This window comes from Oncorhynchus mykiss, chromosome 9 (assembly GCF_057628025.1).
Source record: "Oncorhynchus mykiss isolate SJ-2025 chromosome 9, ASM5762802v1, whole genome shotgun sequence".
In the NCBI taxonomy this organism is placed as follows: domain Eukaryota; kingdom Metazoa; phylum Chordata; class Actinopteri; order Salmoniformes; family Salmonidae; genus Oncorhynchus; species Oncorhynchus mykiss.
Window position 1 is genome coordinate 84,018,700 of NC_143030.1, and position 20,025 is coordinate 84,038,724.

The 20,025-nt window shown below is 45.9% G+C and overlaps 1 protein-coding gene and 3 non-coding genes across 6 annotated transcripts; all 4 read right to left on the reverse strand.

Moving 5' to 3' along the window:
* Positions 1–2,028: 2,028 nt before the first annotated feature.
* On the reverse strand, positions 2,029–6,811 carry rpl10 (ribosomal protein L10). Of its 3 annotated transcripts, none has more exons than XM_021592996.3 (6): positions 6,598–6,811; positions 5,312–5,370; positions 4,733–4,840; positions 4,103–4,241; positions 2,636–2,798; positions 2,029–2,287 (listed from the first exon to the last, which is right to left on the reverse strand). In XM_021592996.3, the coding sequence occupies exons 1-6, from the start codon at positions 6,618–6,620 to the stop codon at positions 2,132–2,134; spliced, it is 648 nt and encodes a 215-aa protein (XP_021448671.1). In that variant the 5' UTR covers positions 6,621–6,811; the 3' UTR covers positions 2,029–2,131. The 3 variants fall into 3 exon arrangements, with proteins under 3 accessions (XP_021448671.1, XP_090041729.1, XP_090041730.1); XM_090185603.1 differs by having other exon boundaries at positions 6,246–6,767; XM_090185604.1 differs by having other exon boundaries at positions 4,012–4,241; positions 6,598–6,630.
* LOC118966237 (small nucleolar RNA SNORA70) lies at positions 2,366–2,498 on the reverse strand. Its single transcript, XR_005053496.2, has one exon. It is a non-coding gene; the product is annotated as a small nucleolar RNA SNORA70 (small nucleolar RNA).
* LOC118966235 (small nucleolar RNA SNORA70) lies at positions 3,847–3,979 on the reverse strand. Its single transcript, XR_005053494.2, has one exon. It is a non-coding gene; the product is annotated as a small nucleolar RNA SNORA70 (small nucleolar RNA).
* On the reverse strand, positions 4,956–5,088 carry LOC118966236 (small nucleolar RNA SNORA70). The gene has a single exon (XR_005053495.2). It is a non-coding gene; the product is annotated as a small nucleolar RNA SNORA70 (small nucleolar RNA).
* Positions 6,812–20,025: the final 13,214 nt, after the last annotated feature.

Consider the following 20,025-nt stretch of genomic DNA (forward strand, 5'->3'; position numbering starts at 1 on the left):
CTGGATGCGCCTGCATGCGCCATCGCGCGCATGTTGATTTTTTTTACCCCCACACCAGACATGACCAAGTCATGCAGGTTAAAATATCAAAACAAACTCTGAACCAATTATATTAATTTGGGGACATGTGGAAAAGCATTAAACATTTATGGCAATATAGCTAGCTGCTAGCTAATTTGTGCTGGGTTGTAATTTTACCTGAAATGCACAAGGTCCTCTACTCTGTTAATTAATCCACAGTTAAAACAGTAAACTGAATTCCTTTGTCATCTCTCCTTCCTCCGGCTTCTTTTTTATGTCTTTGGACTTTAAGACATCAGTATAGAGACAAAGTGGAGTCTCAATTCAACTGCTACAGACAATCACGAACTACAGAGGGGAAACCAGCCACGTCCTGGACACCGACGTCTTGCTTCCAGACAAGCTAAACACCTTCTTTGCCCACTTGGAGGACAACACAGTGCCACGAATGCGGCCCGCTACCAAGGACTGTGGGCCCTCCTTCCCGTGGCCAACGTGAGTAAGACATTTAAGCGTGTTAACCCTCGCAAGGCCGGCCCAGGCGGCATCCCTAGCCGCGTCCTCAGAGCATGCGCAGACCAGTTGGGTGGAGTGTTATTCAATCTCTCCCTATCCGAGGCGGCTGTCCCCACATGCTTTAAGATGGCCACCGTTGTTCCTGTACCCAAGAAAGCAAATATAACTGAACTAAATTATTATCGCACACCCTAGACCCAACCACAGGGCTCTCCAGAGGCTGACCTCGCCTTTTGGATGATAGCAGGGTGAACAGGCCGTGGCTCGGGTGGTTGTTGTCCTTGATGATCTTCTTGGCCTTCCTATGACATTGGATCCTGGAGGGCAGGTAGGTTGCCCCCGGTGATGTGTTGGGCAGAACACAACACCTGTACAGGTGCATCAAAACGTGGACAGAGAAACAGGCTTCTATCTCACGGCTATCACTGTTAAATAGGCATCAATAGCACAGAGAGGCTGCTGGGAAAAACAGGCTTCTATCTCACGGCTATCAGACTGTTAAATAGGCACAGAGAGGCTGCTGGGAAAAACAGGCATCAATAGCACAGAGAGGCTGCTGGGAAAAACAGGCATCAATAGCACAGAGAGGCTGCTGGGAAAAACAGGCTTCTATCTCACGGCTATCAGACTGTTAAATAGGCATCAATAGCACAGAGAGGCTGCTGGGAAAAACAGGCATCAATAGCACAGAGAGGCTGCTGCCCTATATATTAAATCACTGACAACTTTAATAATTAACACCACATCTGTGGGAACTTGGGAAAAGATGCCCGGGAAAAATATTTTTTTTTGCAAAATTTCTGGTATTAGTCCGGGAGTTGGCAATCACTGGCCCGTTACCCCATTTAGATGAGACATAGGTGATGTAATCAACAACCAAGGTTTACTTTTAATTTGAGCTGTATTACAAGTCAGTACTTTAGACACTGTTTGAAGGGCATCAGAAAGGGTCATGTTCTCCCTCCCACTGTCCTGAGTTCGGCGCAGCTTAGGCATGGTAGAGGGAAACCAGAGTCATCTTTCAGTGATGGAGGTCATATGTTGTACCTTAAAACACCACATGCAGAAATAAAACAAAGTAGTTGATCAGAATCACATCTACCGGAGGTGACTGACCTATGAATCAAGTACAATTGTTTGTTTCTCACAACCAATTTTCAAATCAGGCAACCCCTAGTTTGTGAAACACTGCATTAGTCAGGCCTAAAACTCTGTTACTCCAGCAACTACACCGATGTGCATTGTTGACCAAATCCAGACTAACAGAGCCTCTGGTGCAGAGTGCTTTAGAAATGCTGTGACATGAGATCACCCGCTTCACAGAAATTAAGGCGTCAGTTATTTTAACACTAGTACTTAACTAATCGTACACTAGCTTATGTCATTGTTCATTTAGGTCCAACACCAAACCAGTATTTATTTTACCCACAACCTTCAAGTCATCTGAAATCAGCAGTGAAGCTCAGAATAACGGAAGGCAACTCAGGTCCGTTTTATATTCAACAATGCACTTTTATTGGCTAGCTGTTCCTCCTCCATGTCTCTGATCTTTTGGATGTTTCTGTGCCCGTCTAGACCGTCTGTAGTTGGGTGTCTAGATGGCGTGAATCTTCTTCCAGCGAGCCAGAGGACCAGTCGAAGGGATGTACTTCACCCCACAGCCATCAGGAATCACACGCTTTTCAGCCATCATTTGGTCAAAGTCTACCGCGTTGAACTTAGTGAAGCCGTACTTCTTAGACATGTGGATCTGGGAGAGAGAAAGGAGAGAGTGATCAGATGTTATCCAGAGGCAACCATTTTTCCTCAGTGAAGGAAATATAGCTAGTTTTGTCTCAGCAGTCCCTTAAAGGGGCCAGCACCTCCCAGCTGGCCTCATACACAACCACAGAGTCACTGTCTGCAGCCATTGAACACCAGAACCGCACAGAGGCGGGACTGGCCAGATTAATGAGCTGCAGGGGTCTAACAGCGCACAATGAGTGTTTAAGACTTTCAAATCTCATCTATATATTCTCACAATGATCGACACCAGTTACCCCAGTGTGTAGCTACTCATACAAGTGTCCGCATTTCAAATGTATATTCAGTGTGTTACCTTCTGGCGTCCGGGGAACTTGAACTTGGCCCTGCGGAGAGCCTCGATAATGTGCTCCTTGTTGCTGGCCTTGGTGCGGACAGACATGATCACCTGACCGATTCTAACACGGGCCACGGTGCCCAGGGGTTTACCGAACGCACCACGCATCCCTGTCTGGAGCCTAGAAACACAGAACAAAACACGTCTCATTACTACAGGCAACACATTACTGACAAGGAATAGCTATTGTGCTTTACAGCAAGCAGAGACCAGGGAAACTAGAGCAGGAAGAAACCTGGAGAGGAACCAGACTGAGGGTCATTTTGAATACATTCTGCATGTACGGTAAAACATCAATGCTAATTACCCAATGGCCACATGGCGCCCTATTCTCTACAGTACACTACTGTTGACCAGAGGCTGGTCATTGACATGGAGCAGCACCGTGTCCATATTACCAGCAGACAGAGCAGTCCACAACCCCCAGTCAGTCAGTCCCAGCCCACAACCCCCCAGCCCAGTCAGTCAGTCAGTCCCGGCCCACAACCCCCCAGCCCAGTCAGTCCCGGCCCACAACCCCCAGCCCAGTCAGTCAGTCTCGGCCCACAACCCCCAGCCCAGTCAGTCCCGGCCCACAACCCCCAGCCCAGTCAGTCAGTCCCGGCCCACAACCCCCAACCCAGCCAGTCAGTCAGTCCCGGTCCACAACCCCCAGTCAGTCAGTCCCGGCCCACAACCCCCAGCCCAGCCAGTCAGTCAGTCCCGGTCCACAACCCCCAGCCCAGCCAGTCAGTCAGTCCCTAAGTCAGTCCCGGTCCACAACCCCCGGCCCGGTCCACAACCCCCGGCCCAGTCAGTCCCGGCCCACAACCCCCAGCCCAGTCAGTCAGTCAGTCAGTCCCGGCCCACAACCCCCGGCCCAGTCAGTCAGTCAGTCCCGGCCCACAACCCCCAGCCCAGCCAGCCAGTCAGTCCCGACCCAGTCAGTCAGGGTCCAGTCAGTCAGTCAGTAAGTCAGTCCCGGTCCAGTCAGTCAGTCAGTCAGTCCCGGTCCAGTCAGTCAGTCCCGGTCCAGTCAGTAAGTCAGTCCCGGTCCAGTCAGTAAGTCAGTCCCGGTCCACAACCCCCGGCCCAGTCAGTCCCGGTCCACAACCCCCGGCCCAGTCAGTCCCGGTCCACAACCCCCGGCCCAGTCAGTCCTGGTCTGAAACACAGCACCAGTTGTAAAGCGTTGTCTCAGCGGTCCCTTAAAGGGGCCAGCACCTCCCAGCTGGCCTCATACACAACCACAGAGTTACTGTCTGCAGCCATTGCACACCAGAACCGCACGTCAGCGGGACTGGTCGGCTTAATAAGCTGCAGGTGTGTTTTAGGAGGTTAGAACAGTGCTGTACCTGTCAGCCCCAGCGCAGGACAACATCTTGTTGATACGGATGACATGGAAGGGGTGCAGGTGTGTTTTAGGAGTTTAGAACAGTGCTGTACCTGTCAGCCCCAGCGCAGGACAACATCTTGTTGATACGGATGACATGGAAGGGGTGCAGGCGGACCCGGATGTGGAAACCGTCTTTTCCACAAGTCTTCACCATGTACTTGTTGGCACAGATACGGGCTGCCTCCAGAGCTAGAAGAGAGATGGGAGAGTTAAAACAGGCTGCTGCCTCCAGAGCTAGAAGAGAGATGGGAGAGTTAACACAGGCTGCCTCCAGAGGACAGATGGGAGAGTTAACACAGACTGCCTCCAGAGGACAGATGGGAGAGTTAACACAGGCTGCCTCCAGAGGAGAGATGGGAGAGTTAACACAGACTGCCTCCAGAGGAGAGATGGGAGAGTTAACACAGACTGCCTCCAGAGGAGAGATGGGAGAGTTAACAGACTGCCTCCAGAGGAGAGATGGGAGAGTTAACACAGACTGCCTCCAGAGGAGAGATGGGAGAGTTAACACAGACTGCCTCCAGAGGAGAGATGGGAGAGTTAACACAGGCTGCCTCCAGAGCTACAGAGGAGATGGAGAGATTTAGAAAGTACATGAATGTGAGATTAGATCCAACCTAGCCTTTCAGAAGACAACATGTTTTTGTGATGTGTGCCCCAGAGATGACCTGTGCCCTCACCTTCAGAGGACAGCTGCTCGTACTCGTCAGAGACCATGTGACCACACAGAGGGAACTCATCCACCCTGGCCTTCTTCCTGCCCAGGTCAAAGATCCTGATCTTAGGATCTACATAGAGCAGAGCACATTACATACAGGAAGGGACAGAGAGCAGAGCACATTACATACAGGAGAGGACAGAGAGCAGAGCACATTACATACAGGGAATAGTTGACAGGTCACGTTTTGTCTCAGCGGTCCCTTAAAGGGGCCAGCACCTCCCAGCTGGCCTCATACACAACCACAGAGTCACTGTCTGCAGCCATTGAACACCAGAACCGCACGGCAGCGAGACTGGTCAGCGTCATGAGCTGCAGTTCAGAACACGGTGCCGAGTAGTCGGACAGAACTAGTATCGTAACTTATGGGCAATTTTCAGAATTATTTTTTTGTAATTATCCGAGTTGTATTTTCAGGAGCCACCAACTATCAACTTACAGATACGATTACGACCATGTCTGCACATCACTGTTCAAGGCATGTCTGAGTGGGTATTGGGGAATAACCAAGGAGAGGAGAAAGTAAGGACAAGGGCTTTACCAGGCACACCACGACAGAAGCGGGACTTGGGGTAGGGCTTGTTCTTGCAGTAGCGATAGCTGTGGGAGAGAGATGGCTTGAAACAATTATCTGTTGACCAGCCACAGTACCAGGCCACATGCCGTCATCTTTCAATGTTTGGTTTGTCAAGTGATTATATCAGCTGCCTTCACATTCAACACAGGAAAAGGTCAACAACGTCATTTAAGTGATCAGCGGTCTGGCAGAAACAGCCACGTTTCAGGGTGTGAAGGCAAGTCTCTTAAAGGGCCAACACCTCCCAGCGGGCCTCATAGGCAAACAGGTACTGTCTGCTGTAATTATACACCAGAACCACACTGCAGACTGATTGGCTAAATACACTGCAGGTGTGTGATGAAGTCAGTTCAAATGACACTAAGGATGTTTACACATGTTCATGCATTTTTATACTGTGTGGTAAAAAAAACAACGTTATATGCTGTGTAATCACAGGCCGATGTACGACACTAATAACCTTTATAACCGTTCAGCCACGGACAGGCTTCAATGGCTAGTTAACTATGCTGGTTTGTGCCATTAGCGGTTAGCCTACCAACTAGTAACTTTTTTTTACATTTCACCTTTATTTAACCAGGTAGGCTAGTTGAGAACAAGTTCTCATTTACAACTGCGACCTGGCCAAGATAAAGCATAGCAGTGTGAACAGACAACACAGAGTTACACATGGAGTAAACAATTAACAAGTCAATAACACAGTAGAAAAAAGGGGAGTCTATATACAATGTGTGCAAAAGGCATGAGGTAGGCGAATAATTACAATTTAGCAGATTAACACTGGAGTGATAAATGATCAGATGGTCATGTACAGAGATATTGGTGTGCAAAAGAGCAGAAAAGTAAATAAATAAAAACAGTATGGGGATGAGGTAGGTAAATTGGGTGGGCTATTTACCGATGGACTATGTACAGCTGCAGCGATCGGTTAGCTGCTCAGATAGCAGATGTTTGAAGTTGGTGAGGGAGATAAAAGTCTCCAATCTAAATGCCAACGAGCTACATTCAACACCATGTTACCTAAGTGACTGACCGTGACTTCGTCGACAATTGTGTAACAGCCCATCTAGTTATCTAGTTATGACAGCACAAGGATTGGCTATGCGAGTAAATTACTTGACAGCAAAAACGCAAATATAGGTAGCTGGATCATTAATGCACATGGTGCGGACATATCCTCCATTTTGCATTTTCATCCAGCGACATACTTCAATCCCGAGCTATAAAAATCATGTGACAAAAAACCTCACCATCGGGCTGGCCGGCGACCCATAGCTGCAATCTGTATAAATAACACACAAAACAAACACTTATTACGAAAGGAAACTGAGGTTATACGCTAGAAAGATGGTAGAGTTTGTAGAATGTTTTGAAGAGAGGCAGACACCGCCATGTGAACACGAACTCACCGAAAGGAGGAAAGGAAGTTAGAGAGACATCCGGTGCGTCATACAGACGCTTCGCCTGGAGAATTAGGATAAAAACACTCCGGTTATATTTTTGATTTGGGTAAACACTTTTGGCGTCACACGTGAAATATGGTTAGTAATCGTGTATTTTAAATTGAATATGATGGCTGTAAAATTTTCTCCGCAATAACTAGCCTACCGTGGAGCATAATGGGAAAGGTAGTTTTACTGGGAACATGGAACAAGCAACATGAACATTCAAGGGGATCACCAAATTGTAGGATGAGATGAGGTGAGGACGAGGAAAGTGTCGGTAAAATTAGTTTGGATCCCCCGACTGTGGTGTTATTTAATAACATTTGAATTGCTATGTATTGGCAAGTGAGGGGATTTGAAGCCACCAGATGGCCATATTGGAACTCCCCAGATGGATCAGTCCTCCCGATAGGAATGAATGGAATTCTACAATATTTCAATTAAAGATGCACTATGCAGAAATCGCAACGCCTTTTCCTGGTTGCTAAAATTCTAATAGCTACCTAATTTCAGTTTATGTGATAAAACAAGCAAGTACAGTGTAGAGAATAATCGTACCATCTAAACCACTTTTAAATATATTTTCCATAACCAAAATTATTATATTTTCAGCTGTTTGAAGCTGTTGTACAAAACCGAAGGTAAAAGGCACAAAAACTAAACTTAATAATGGGAAGCATAGAAAGAGTGCACATAGAACAGATCTACTGCTTCTTAGACTTTCAATGATAATGACAGATCTATAACACATAGAACAGATCTACTGCTTCTTAGACTTTCAATGATAATGACAGATCTATAACACATAGAACAGATCTACTGCTTCTTAGACTTTCAATGATAATGACAGATCTATAACACATAGAACAGATCTACTGCTTCTTAGACTTTCAATGATAATGACAGATCTATAACACAGAGTAGATCTACTGCATCTTAGACTTTCAATGATAATGACAGATCTATAACACATAGAACAGATCTACTGCTTCTTAGACTTTCAATTATAATGACAGATCTATAACACATAGAACAGATCTACTGCTTCTTAGACTTTCAATGATAATGACAGATCTATAACACAGAGTAGATCTACTGCATCTTAGACTTTCAATGATAATGACAGATCTATAACACATAGAACAGATCTACTGCTTCTTAGACTTTCAATTATAATGACAGATCTATAACACATAGAACAGATCTACTGCTTCTTAGACGTTCAATGATAATGACAGATCTATAACACAGAGTAGATCTACTGCATCTTAGACTTTCAATGATAATGACAGATCTATAACACATAGAACAGATCTACTGCTTCTTAGACTTTCAATGATAATGACATATCTATAACACATAGAACAGATCTACTGCTTCTTAGACTTTCAATGATAATGACAGATCTATAACACATTTCAAGTTTTAATGACACATACACAAGTACAGTGAAATGCATTTCTTTCAAACTCAAACCCCAACAATGCAGTAATCAATAACAATGTATCACTACAAAACAAAACATGAGGAATAAGAAATATGAAATACACAATAAAGTAAGTAAGAAAACTATATACAGTTCCAATATCATATTTACATGTGCACGAATACTGGAGTGATGGAGGTGACAGTGTGTGTAGGGTGCAGGAATACTGGAGTGATGGAGGTGACAGTGTGTGTAGGGTGTAGGGCCCTGTGTGTGTGTTAGAGTATCAGTATGTGTAGTGTGTAGGGCCCTGTGTGTGTGTTAGAGTATCAGTATGTGTAGTGTGTCGGGCCCTGTGTGTGTTGGAGTGAAAGTGTGTGTAGTGTGCAGGGCCCCGTCAGCGTGCATAGTGACAGTGTGTGTAGTGTGTAGGGCACTGTGTGTGTGTTAGAGTGACAGTGTGTGTAGTGTGTAGGGCCCGTCAGTGTGCATAGTGACAGTGTGTGTAGTATGCAGGGCACTGTGTGTGTGTTAGAGTGACAGTGTGTGTAGTGTGTAGGGCCCTGTGTGTAGTGTGTAGGGCCCTGTGTGTCTGTTGGAGTGACAGTGTGTGTAGTGTGTAGGGCCCCGTCAGTGTGTAGGGCCCCGTCAGCGTGCATAGAGACAGTGTGTGTAGTGTGTAGGGCCCTGTGTGTGTAGTGTGTAGGGCCCTGTGTGTGTGTTGGAGTATCAGTGTGTGTAGTGTGTAGGGCCCCGTCAGTGTGTAGGGCCCCGTCAGTGTGTAGGGCCCCGTCAGTGTGTAGGGCCCCGTCAGCATGCATAGAGACAGTGTGTGTAGTGTGTAGGGCCCCGTCAGTGTGTAGGGCCCCGTCAGCGTGCATAGAGACAGTGTGTAGGGCCCCGTCAGCGTGCATAGAGACAGTGTGTGTAGTGTGTAGGGCCCTGTCAGTGTGTAGGGCCCCGTCAGTGTGTAGGGCCCCGTCAGTGTGCATAGAGACAGTGTGTAGTGCCCCGTCAGTGTGCATAGAGACAGTGTGTATGGCCCCGTCAGCGTGCATAGAGACAGTGTGTGTAGTGTGTAGGGCCCCGTCAGTGTGTAGGGCCCCGTCAGTGTGTAGGGCCCCGTCAGTGTGCATAGAGACAGTGTGTAGGGCCCCGTCAGTGTGCATAGAGACAGTGTGTAGGGCCCCGTCAGCGTGCATAGAGACAGTGTGTAGGGCCCCGTCAGCGTGCATAGAGACAGTGTGTGTAGTGTGTAGGGCCCCGTCAGTGTGTAGGGCCCCGTCAGTGTGTAGGGCCCCGTCAGTGTGTAGGGCCCCGTCAGTGTGCATAGAGACAGTGTGTAGGGCCCCGTCAGCGTGCATAGAGACAGTGTGTAGGGCCCCGTCAGCGTGCATAGAGACAGTGTGTAGGGCCCCGTCAGCGTGCATAGAGACAGTGTGTAGGGCCCCGTCAGCGTGCATAGAGACAGTGTGTAGGGCCCCATCAGCGTGCATAGAGACAGTGTGTAGGGCCCCGTCAGTGTGCATAGAGACAGTGTGTAGGGCCCCGTCAGCGTGCATAGAGACAGTGTGTAGGGCCCCGTCAGCGTGCATAGAGACAGTGTGTAGGGCCCCGTCAGCGTGCATAGAGACAGTGTGTAGGGCCCCGTCAGCGTGCATAGAGACAGTGTGTAGGGCCCCGTCAGCGTGCATAGAGACAGTGTGTAGGGCCCCGTCAGCGTGCATAGAGACAGTGTGTAGGGCCCCGTCAGCGTGCATAGAGACAGTGTGTAGGGCCCCGTCAGCGTGCATAGAGACAGTGTGTAGGGCCCCGTCAGCGTGCATAGAGACAGTGTGTAGGGCCCCGTCAGCGTGCATAGAGACAGTGTGTAGGGCCCCGTCAGTGTGCATAGAGACAGTGTGTAGGGCCCCGTCAGCGTGCATAGAGACAGTGTGTAGGGCCCCGTCAGCGTGCATAGAGACAGTGCAAATACTGAAATAAAAAGTCAATCACGATACAAGATAAACTCGGTCCATGTAGCTATTTATCAGTCCTATTGCTGGGGGATAGAAACTGTTCAAAAGCCTGTTTGTGTCAGACTTAGTGCATCGGTACCCCTTGAGAAAACAGTGACTTGGATGGTTGTGGTCTCCGGGCCTTCTTTTCACACCGCCTGGTATAGAGGTTCTGGATGGCAGGGAGCTCGGCCCCAGTGATGTACTGGTCTGTCCGTACAACTCTCTGTAGCGCCATGCGATCGAGGGTGGTGTTTTTGCCAAGCCATGATGCAGCCAGTCCAGATGCTGACAATGGTACATCTGTAGAACCTTTTAATTTCTATGTGAATTTGGTCAGGGTCGCCCAAAAAGTGCCATTTTGCAGCTTTAAATGTTTCAAGGACAAAATTGCACGTATTTAAGTGTATTTTTGTAGTGGGGACAGTAACACTTATAAAAGGAAAACGCTTTAATATCTGTGTTATTGTTTTGTTTAACTCACATTATCAAATCAAATCAAATGTTATTGGTCACATACACATGGTTAGCAGATGTTATTGGTCACATACACATGGTTAGCAGATGTTATTGGTCACATACACATGGTTAGCAGATGTTATTGGTCACATACACATGGTTAGCAGATGTTATTGGTCACATACACATGGTTAGCAGATGTTATTGGTCACATACACATGGTTAGCAGATGTTATTGGTCACATACACATGGTTAGCAGATGTTATTGGTCACATACACATGGGTTAGCAGATGTTATTGGTCACATACACATGGGTTAGCAGATGGTAATGTGAGTGTAGCGTAATGCTTGTGCTTCTAGTTCCGACCATGCAGTAATATCTAACAAGTAATCTAACAAATTCACAACAACTACCTAATGCACACACATGTAAAGGGATGATTAAGAATATGTACATATAGATATATGGATCAGCGGTGGCCATAGGCAAGATGCAGTAGATGGTATCGAGTACAGTATAGCTTTGATGCACCTGTACTGACCTCGCCTTCTGGATGATAGCGGGGTGAACAGGCAGTGGCTCGGGTGGTTGTTGTCCTTGATGATCTTTTTGGCCTTCCTGTGACATTGGGTGCTGTAGGTGTCCTGGAGGGCAGGTAGGTTGCCCCCGGTGATGCGTTGGGCAGAACACAACACCCGTACAGGTGCATTAAGGTAATGGTTAAGGTAATGGTTAAGGTCTGGGATAGGGTTATGCATGGTTATGGTAAGGGTTAAGGTCTGGGATAGGGTTATGCATGGTTATGGTAAGGGTTAAGGCCTGGGATAGGGTTATGAATGGTTAAGGTAAGGGTCAGGGTCTGGGAACGGGTTCTGGGACCTTCTGATCCAGAGTCACGGGATTACAACCATCTGCCACCCCGTCCTCAATGCAAAACCCAAGCCTACTTGATGGTAACAGCACTCAATGTGGCAGCTAGAGGCCGTTTATTTTATTTTATTAATTGTAACTTTTTTTTTAGTGGTGGATCAGCTTACTATTGAGGAAAGATTGTTGCTTCCATCAATGTAATTGTCTGCATCATTTCCAATCCCCCATATATTTTTGGGGTAAATATATCCACATACAGTGGGGAGAACAAGTATTTGATACACTGCCGATTTTGCAGGTTTTCCTACTTACAAAGCATGTAGAGGTCTGTAATTTTTTATCATAGGTACACTTCAACTGTGAGAGACTGAATCTAAAACAAAAATCCAGAAAATCACATTGTATGATTTTTAAGTAATTAATTTGCATTTTATTGCATGACATAAGTATTTGATCACCTACCAACCAGTAAGAATACCAGCTCTCACAGACCTGTCAGTTTTTCTTTAAGAGGCCCCCCTGTTCTCCACTCATTACCTGTATTAATTGCACCTGTTTGAACTCGTTACGTGTATAAAAGACACCTGTCCACACACGCAATCAAACAGACTCCAACCTCTCCACAATGGCCAAGACCAGAGAGCTGTGTAAGGACAACAGGGATAAAATTGTAGACCTGCACAAGGCTGGGATGGGATACAGGACAATAGGCAAGCAGCTTGGTGAGAAGGCAACAACTGTTGGCGCAATTAATAGAAAATGGAAAAAGTTCAAGATGACGTTCAATCACCCTCGGTCTGGGGCTCCATGCAAGATCTCACCTCGTGGGGCATCAATGATCATGAGGAAGGTGAGGGATCAGCCCAGAACTACACGGCAGGTTCTGGTCAATGACCTGAAGAGAGCTGGGACCACAGTCTCAAAGAAAACCATTAGTAACATACCACGCCGTCATGGATTAAAATCCTGCAGCGAATGCAAGGTCCCCCTGCTCAAGCCAGCGCATGTCCAGGCCCGTCTGAAGTTTGCCAATGACCATATGGATGATCCAGAGGAGGAATGGGAGAAGGTCATGTGGTCTGATGAGACAAAAATATAGCTTTTTGGTCTAAACTCCACTCGCCGTGTTTGGAGGAAGAAGAAGGATGAGTACAACCCCAAGAACACCGTCCCAACCGTGAAGCATGGAGGTGGAAACATCATTCTTTGGGGATGCTTTTCTGCAAAGGGGACAGGACTACTGCACCGTATTGAGGGGAGGATGGATGGGGCCATGTATCGCGAGATCTTGGCCAACAACCTCCTTCCCTCTGTAAGAGCATTGAAGATGGGTCGTGGCTGGGTCTTCCAGCATGACAATGACCCGAAACACACAGCCAGGGCAACTAAGGAGTGGCTCCGTAAGAAGCATCTCAAGGTAATGGAGTGGTTAACTAACTAGAGTGAACCCAGGTTAACTAACTAGAGTAGACCCAGGTTAACCAACTAGACTGGACCCAGGTTAACCAACTAGAGTGGACCCAGGTTTACCAACTAGAGTGGACCCAGGTTAACCAACTAAAGTGGACCCAGGTTAACCAACTAGAGTGGACCCACGTTAACCAACTAGAGTAGACCCAGGTTAACCAACTAGAGTAGACCCAGGTTAACTAACTAGAGTAGACCCCGGTTAACTAACTAGAGTGGACCCAGGTTAACCAACTAGAGTGGACCCAGGTTAACTAACTAGAGTGTACCCAGGTTAACTAACTAGAGTAGACCCAGGTTAACTAATTAGACTGGACCCAGGTTAACTAACTAGACTGGACACAGGTTAACAAACTAGAGTAGACCCAGGTTAACCAACTAGAGTGGACCCAGGTTAACTAACTAGAGTAGACCCAGGTTAACCAACTAGAGTAGACCCAGGTTAACCAACTAGAGTGGACCCAGCTTAACTAACTAGAGGGGACCCAGGTTAACTAACTAGAGTGGACCTAGGTTAACCAACTAGAGTAGACCCAGGTTAACCAACTAGAGTGGACACATGTTAACTAACTAGAGTATACCCACGTTAACCAACTAGAGTAGACCCAGGTTAACTAACTAGAGTAGACCCAGGTTAACCAACTAGAGTGGACCCAGGTTAATCAACTAGTGTACACAGGTTAACTAACTAGAGGGGACCCAGGTTAACCAACTAGAGTGGACCCAGGTTAACCAACTAGAGTGGACCCAGGTTAACTAACTAGAGTAGACCCAGGTTAAACAACTAGAGTGGACCCAGGTTAACCAACTAGAATAGACCCAGGTTAACTAACTAGAGTGGACCCAGGTTAACTAACTAGAGTAGACCCAGGTTAACCAACTAGAGTAGACCCAGGTTAACCAACTAGAGTAGACCCAGGTTAACTAACTAGAGTAGATTCAGGTTAACCAACTAGAGTGGACCCAGGTTTACCAACTAGAGTGGACCCAGGTTAACCAACTAAAGTGGACCCACGTTAACCAACTAGAGTGGACCCACGTTAACCAACTAGAGTAGACCCAGGTTAACTAACTAGAGTAGACCCAGGTTAACTAACTAGAGTGGACCCAGGGTAACCAACTAGAGTGGACCCAGCTTAACTAACTAGAGGGGACCCAGGATAACTAACTAGAGTGGACCCAGTTTAACTAACTAGAGTAGACCCAGGTTAACCAACTAGAGTGGACCTAGGTTAAACAACTAGAGTGGACCCATGTTAACCAACTAGAGTGGACACAGGTTAACTAACTAGAGTATACCCAGGTTAACTAACTAGAGTGGACCCAGGTTAACCAACTAGAGTGGACACAGGTTAACTAACTAGAGTATACCCAGGTTAACTAACTACAGTGGACCCAGGTTAACTAACTAGAGTAGACCCAGGTTAACCAACTAGAGTAGACCCAGGTTAACCAACTAGAGTGGACCCAGGTTAACTAACTAGAGTAGACCCAGGTTAACCAACTAGAGTAGACCCAGGTTAACCAACTAGAGTGGACACAGCTTAACTAACTAGAGGGGACCCAGGTTAACCAACTAGAGTGGACCCAGGTTAACCAACTAGAGTGGACACAGGTTAACTAACTAGAGTGTACCCAGGTTAACTAACTAGAGTGGACCCAGCTTAACTAACTAGAGGGGACCCAGGATAACTAACTAGAGTGGACCCAGTTTAACTAACTAGAGTAGACCCAGGTTAACCAACTAGAGTGGACCTAGGTTAAACAACTAGAGTGGACCCAGGTTAACCAACTAGAGTGGAGCCAGGTTAACTAACTAGAGTAGACCCAGGTTAACTAACTAGAGTAGACCCAGGTTAACCAACTAGAGTAGACCCAGGTTAACCAACTAGAGTGGACCCAGGTTAACCAACTAGAGTGGACCCAGGTTAACCAACTAGAGTGGACACAGGTTAACTAACTAGAGTGTACCCAGGTTAACTAACTAGAGTAGACCCAGGTTAACCAACTAGAGTGGACCCAGGTTAACCAACTAGAGTAGACCCAGGTTAACCAACTAGAGTGGACCCAGGTTAACTAACTAGAGTGGACCCAGGTTAACTAACTAGAGTAGACCCAGGTTAAACAACTAGAGTAGACCCAGGTTAACTAACTAGAGTAGACCCAGGTTAACTAACTAACTAGAGGGGACCCAGGTTAACTAACTAGAGTAGACCCAGGTTAACCAACTAGAGTAGACCCAGGTTAACCAACTAGAGTGGACCCAGGTTAACCAACTAGAGTGGACCCAGGTTAACCAACTAGAGTGGACACAGGTTAACTAACTAGAGTAGACCCAGGTTAACCCAACCTTAACCCTTAACACTAATTCTAACCTTAACCCTAATCCTAAAACTAACCCTAGCTCCCAACCTTAACCCTAAACCCCTAGAAATAACATTTGTCCCCAGTTGGTCAAATTTTAGTTTGTTTACTTTTCTTATGGGGACTTCATGTTCATGACTTCACACACACACACACACACACACACACACACACACACACACACACACACACACACACACACACACACACACACACACACACACACACACAAATATAAATACCCATGCAAAAAATATCAACATGGAAACATATTCGAGCATGACACAGAGACACACACACACTGTATCTATAAACACAGCCTTTTAAGGTAAACTCCTCTCTTTGTCACTCGCTATCGCTCTGTCACTCTTGCTCTCCCTCTCTCTCTCTGTCCCTGCCTGTCTCTATGTCTCACTCTCTCTGTCTGCCTCTCTCTGTCTCTCTGTCTCTCTCTCTTGCTCTCATCAAAACATCAAAGGGCTTTATTGGCATGGGAAACATATGTTTACATTGCCAAAGCAAGTGACATAGATAATAAACAAAAGTGAAATAAACAATAAAAAATGAACAGTAAACGTTACACTCATAGAAGTAAAAAAGAATAAAGACATTTCAAACGTCATATTATGTCGATATACAGTGTTGTAGCGATGTGTAAATGGTTAAAGTACAAAAGGATAAATAAATAAGCATAAATATGGGTTGTATTTACAATGGTGTTTGTTCTTCACTGGTTTCCCTTTTCTTGTGGCAACAGGTCACAAATCTTGCTCCTGTGATGCACACTGTGGAATTTCACCCAGTAGATATGGGAGTTTATCAAAATTTGGTTTCTTTTCTGTGTAATCTGAGGGACATATGTGTCTCTATGGTCATACATTTGGCCGGAGGTTAGGAAGTGCAGCTCAGTTTCCACCTCATTTTGTGGGCAGTGAGCACATAGCCTGTCTTCTCTTGAGAGCCATGTCTGTCTACAGCGGCCTTTCCCAATAGCAAGGCTACGCTCACTGAGTCTGTACGTCTATGTCTCTGTCTCAGATTACAGTGTATTTGTTCATGAGTCTGTTTGTCTTTGTGTCTACTCTGTAAATCTCTTCTTCTCCATTTCACCGTACTGTAATCTTAGAGATAAAAAAGAGGGGGAGATACAGAAGAAGATGGAAACAGAAAGAGGGAGAGAAGCTGAGAGAATTGATAATAACGTCAACCTCTTTGAAACCTTGTTGAGTGCAATATTTACTGTTAAATTAGAATAGTTTTTTGTTTCTTGTTTATTTCACTTGCTTTGAAACTGTAAACAGGTTTCCCATGTAAACAGGTTTCCCATGTAAACAGGTTTCCCATGTAAACAGGTTTCCCCTGTAAACAGGTTTCCCATGTAAACAGGTTTCCAATGTAAACAGGTTTCCCATGTAAACAGGTTTCCCATGTAAACAGGTTTCCCATGTAAACAGGTTTCCATATAAACAGGTTTCCCATGTAAACAGGTTTCCCATGTAAACAGGTTTCCCATGTAAACAGGTTTCCCATGTAAACAGGTTTCCATATAAACAGGTTTCCCATGTAAACAGGTTTCCCATGTAAACAGGTTTCCAATGTAAACAGGTTTCCCATGTAAACAGGTTTCCCATGTAAACAGGTTTCCCATGTAAACAGGTTTCCCATGTAAACAGGTTTCCCATGTAAACAGGTTTCCCATGTAAACAGGTTTCCCATGTAAACAGGTTTCCCATGTAAACAGGTTATCCCATGTAAACAGGTTATCCCATGTAAACAGGTTTCCCATGTAAACAGGTTTCCCATGTAAACAGGTTTCCCATGTAAACAGGTTTCCCATGTAAACAGGTTTCCATATAAACAGGTTTCCCATGTAAACAGGTTATCCCATGTAAACAGGTTTCCCATGTAAACAGGTTTCCCATGTAAACAGGTTTCCCATGTAAACAGGTTATCCCATGTAAACAGGTTTCCCATGCCAATAAAGCCCTTTGGATTGAAATAAAGTGGGCTTCAGTAGATGTGTCCTTGTATGGAGGAATGAGATGTGTCCTTGTATGCAGAGTGAGGGAGCAGCTATGAATGACTGATCTAAACTCTCTGTGAGGTCAGAGGTGAGAGCTGTGCATGATCAAACATGACATCATCGTGACTGTTGTCTGACCCCATGTCTGCCTGACAGTGTGTGTGTGTGTGTGTGTGTGTGTGTGTGTGTGTGTAATATATTAACTATAAGCATATACAGATGTCAGATCTTAACTTGATCACTCTTGTGACAGAATATTCCTGCTGCATCAGGAAATTCAAATGAGCCTTGTGATTTAGATAAATTCCCTGAAAATGAGCAGTTGTCCTTTTCGCTATGTGACGGCAGGTATTGGTTAGAGCGTCAGGACTATTAACCGAAAGGTTGCTAGATCAAATCCCTGAGCTGACAAGGTAAAAATCTGTCTTTCTGCCCCTGAACAAGGCAGTTAACCCACTGTTCCCCGGTAGGCCATCATTGTAAATAATAATTTGTTCTTAACTGACTTGCCTTTTTAAATAAAGGTTCAATAAAATACACAATGTGGGGGCAGTCGAGTCACCGGGATCAGGGCCTGCTATCAAAATCACTTTCTCTAGGCCTTTTCCTAGGTCCTATCACTGCAATATTCAAACTCTAGGCCTTCTCCTAGGTCCTATCACTGCAATATTCAAACTCTAGGCCTTCTCCTAGGTCCTATCACTGCAATATTCAAACTCTAGGCCTTCTCCTAGGTCCCATCACTGCAATATTCAAACTCTAGGCCTTTTCCTAGGTCCTATCACTGCAATATTCAAACTCTAGGCCTTCTCCTAGGTCCCATCACTGCAATATTCAAACTCTAGGCCTTCTCCTAGGTCCCATCACTGCAATATTCAAACTCTAGGCCTTCTCCTAGGTCCCATCACTGCAATATTCAAACTCTAGGCCTTCTCCTAGGTCCCATCACTGCAATATTCAAACTCTAGGCCTTTTCCTAGGTCCTATCACTGCAATATTCAAACTCTAGGCCTTCTCCTAGGTCCCATCACTGCAATATTCAAACTCTAGGCCTTCTCCTAGGTCCCATCACTGCAATATTCAAACTCTAGGCCTTCTCCTAGGTCCCATCACTGCAATATTCAAACTCTAGTCCTTTTCCTAGGTCCTATCACTGCAATATTCAAACTCTAGGCCTTCTCCTAGGTCCTATCACTGCAATATTCAAACTCTAGGCCTTCTCCTAGGTCCCATCACTGCAATATTCAAACTCTAGGCCTTTTCCTAGGTCCTATCACTGCAATATTCAAACTCTAGGCCTTCTCCTAGGTCCTATCACTGCAATATTCAAACTCTAGGCCTTCTCCTAGGTCCTATCACTGCAATATTCAAACTCTAGGCCTTCTCCTAGGTCCCATCACTGCAATATTCAAACTCTAGGCCTTCTCCTAGGTCCTATCACTGCAATATTCAAACTCTAGGCCTTCTCCTAGGTCCCATCACTGCAATATTCAAACTCTAGGCCTTTTCCTAGGTCCTATCACTGCAATATTCAAACTCTAGGCCTTCTCCTAGGTCCTATCACTGCAATATTCAAACTCTAGGCCTTCTCCTAGGTCCCATCACTGCAATATTCAAACTCTAGGCCTTCTCCTAGGTCCTATCACTGCAATATTCAAACTCTAGGCCTTCTCCTAGGTCCTATCACTGCAATATTCAAACTCTCTGCCTTCTCCTAGGTCCTATCACTGCAATATTCAAACTCTCTGCCTTCTCCTAGGTCCTATCACTGCAATATTCAAACTCTAGGCCTTCTCCTAGGTCCTATCACTGCAATATTCAAACTCTCGGCCTTCTCCTAGGTCCTATCACTGCAATATTCAAACTCTCGGCCTTCTCCTAGGTCCTATCACTGCAATATTCAAACTCTCTGCCTTCTCCTAGGTCCTATCACTGCAATATTCAAACTCTCGGCCTTCTCCTAGGTCCTATCACTGCAATATTCAAACTCTCGGCCTTCTCCTAGGTCCTATCACTGCAATATTCAAACTCTCGGCCTTCTCCTAGGTCCTATCACTGCAATATTCAAACTCTCGGCCTTCTCCTAGGTCCTATCACTGCAATATTCAAACTCTCGGCCTTCTCCTAGGTCCTATCACTGCAATATTCAAACTCTCGGCCTTCTCCTAGGTCCCATCACTGCAATATTCAAACTCTAGGCCTTCTCCTAGGTCCCATCACTGCAATATTCAAACTCTAGGCCTTCTCCTAGGTCCCATCACTGCAATATTCAAACTCTCGGCCTTCTCCTAGGTCCTATCACTGCAATATTCAAACTCTCGGCCTTCTCCTAGGTCCCATCACTGCAATATTCAAACTCTAGGCCTTCTCCTAGGTCCCATCACTGCAATATTCAAACTCTAGGCCTTCTCCTAGGTCCTATCACTGCAATATTCAAACTCTAGGCCTTCTCCTAGGTCCCATCACTGCAATATTCAAACTCTAGGCCTTCTCCTAGGTCCCATCACTGCAATATTCAAACTCTCGGCCTTCTCCTAGGTCCTATCACTGCAATATTCAAACTCTAGGCCTTCTCCTAGGTCCCATCACTGCAATATTCAAACTCTAGGCCTTCTCCTAGGTCC

Bases quoted from the DNA above. Each gene is read 5' to 3' on its own strand.
- rpl10 (XM_021592996.3), bottom strand. From the start codon at position 6,620: ATGGGTCGCCGGCCAGCCCGATG. The intron at 4,841-5,311 runs GTAAAGCCCTTG...TGCTCTATGTAG, and splicing joins CTTCTGTCGTGGTGTGCCTG to ATCCTAAGATCAGGATCTTT. The intron at 2,799-4,102 runs GTACAGCACTGT...CTGTGTTTCTAG, and splicing joins TCCTGCGCTGGGGCTGACAG to GCTCCAGACAGGGATGCGTG.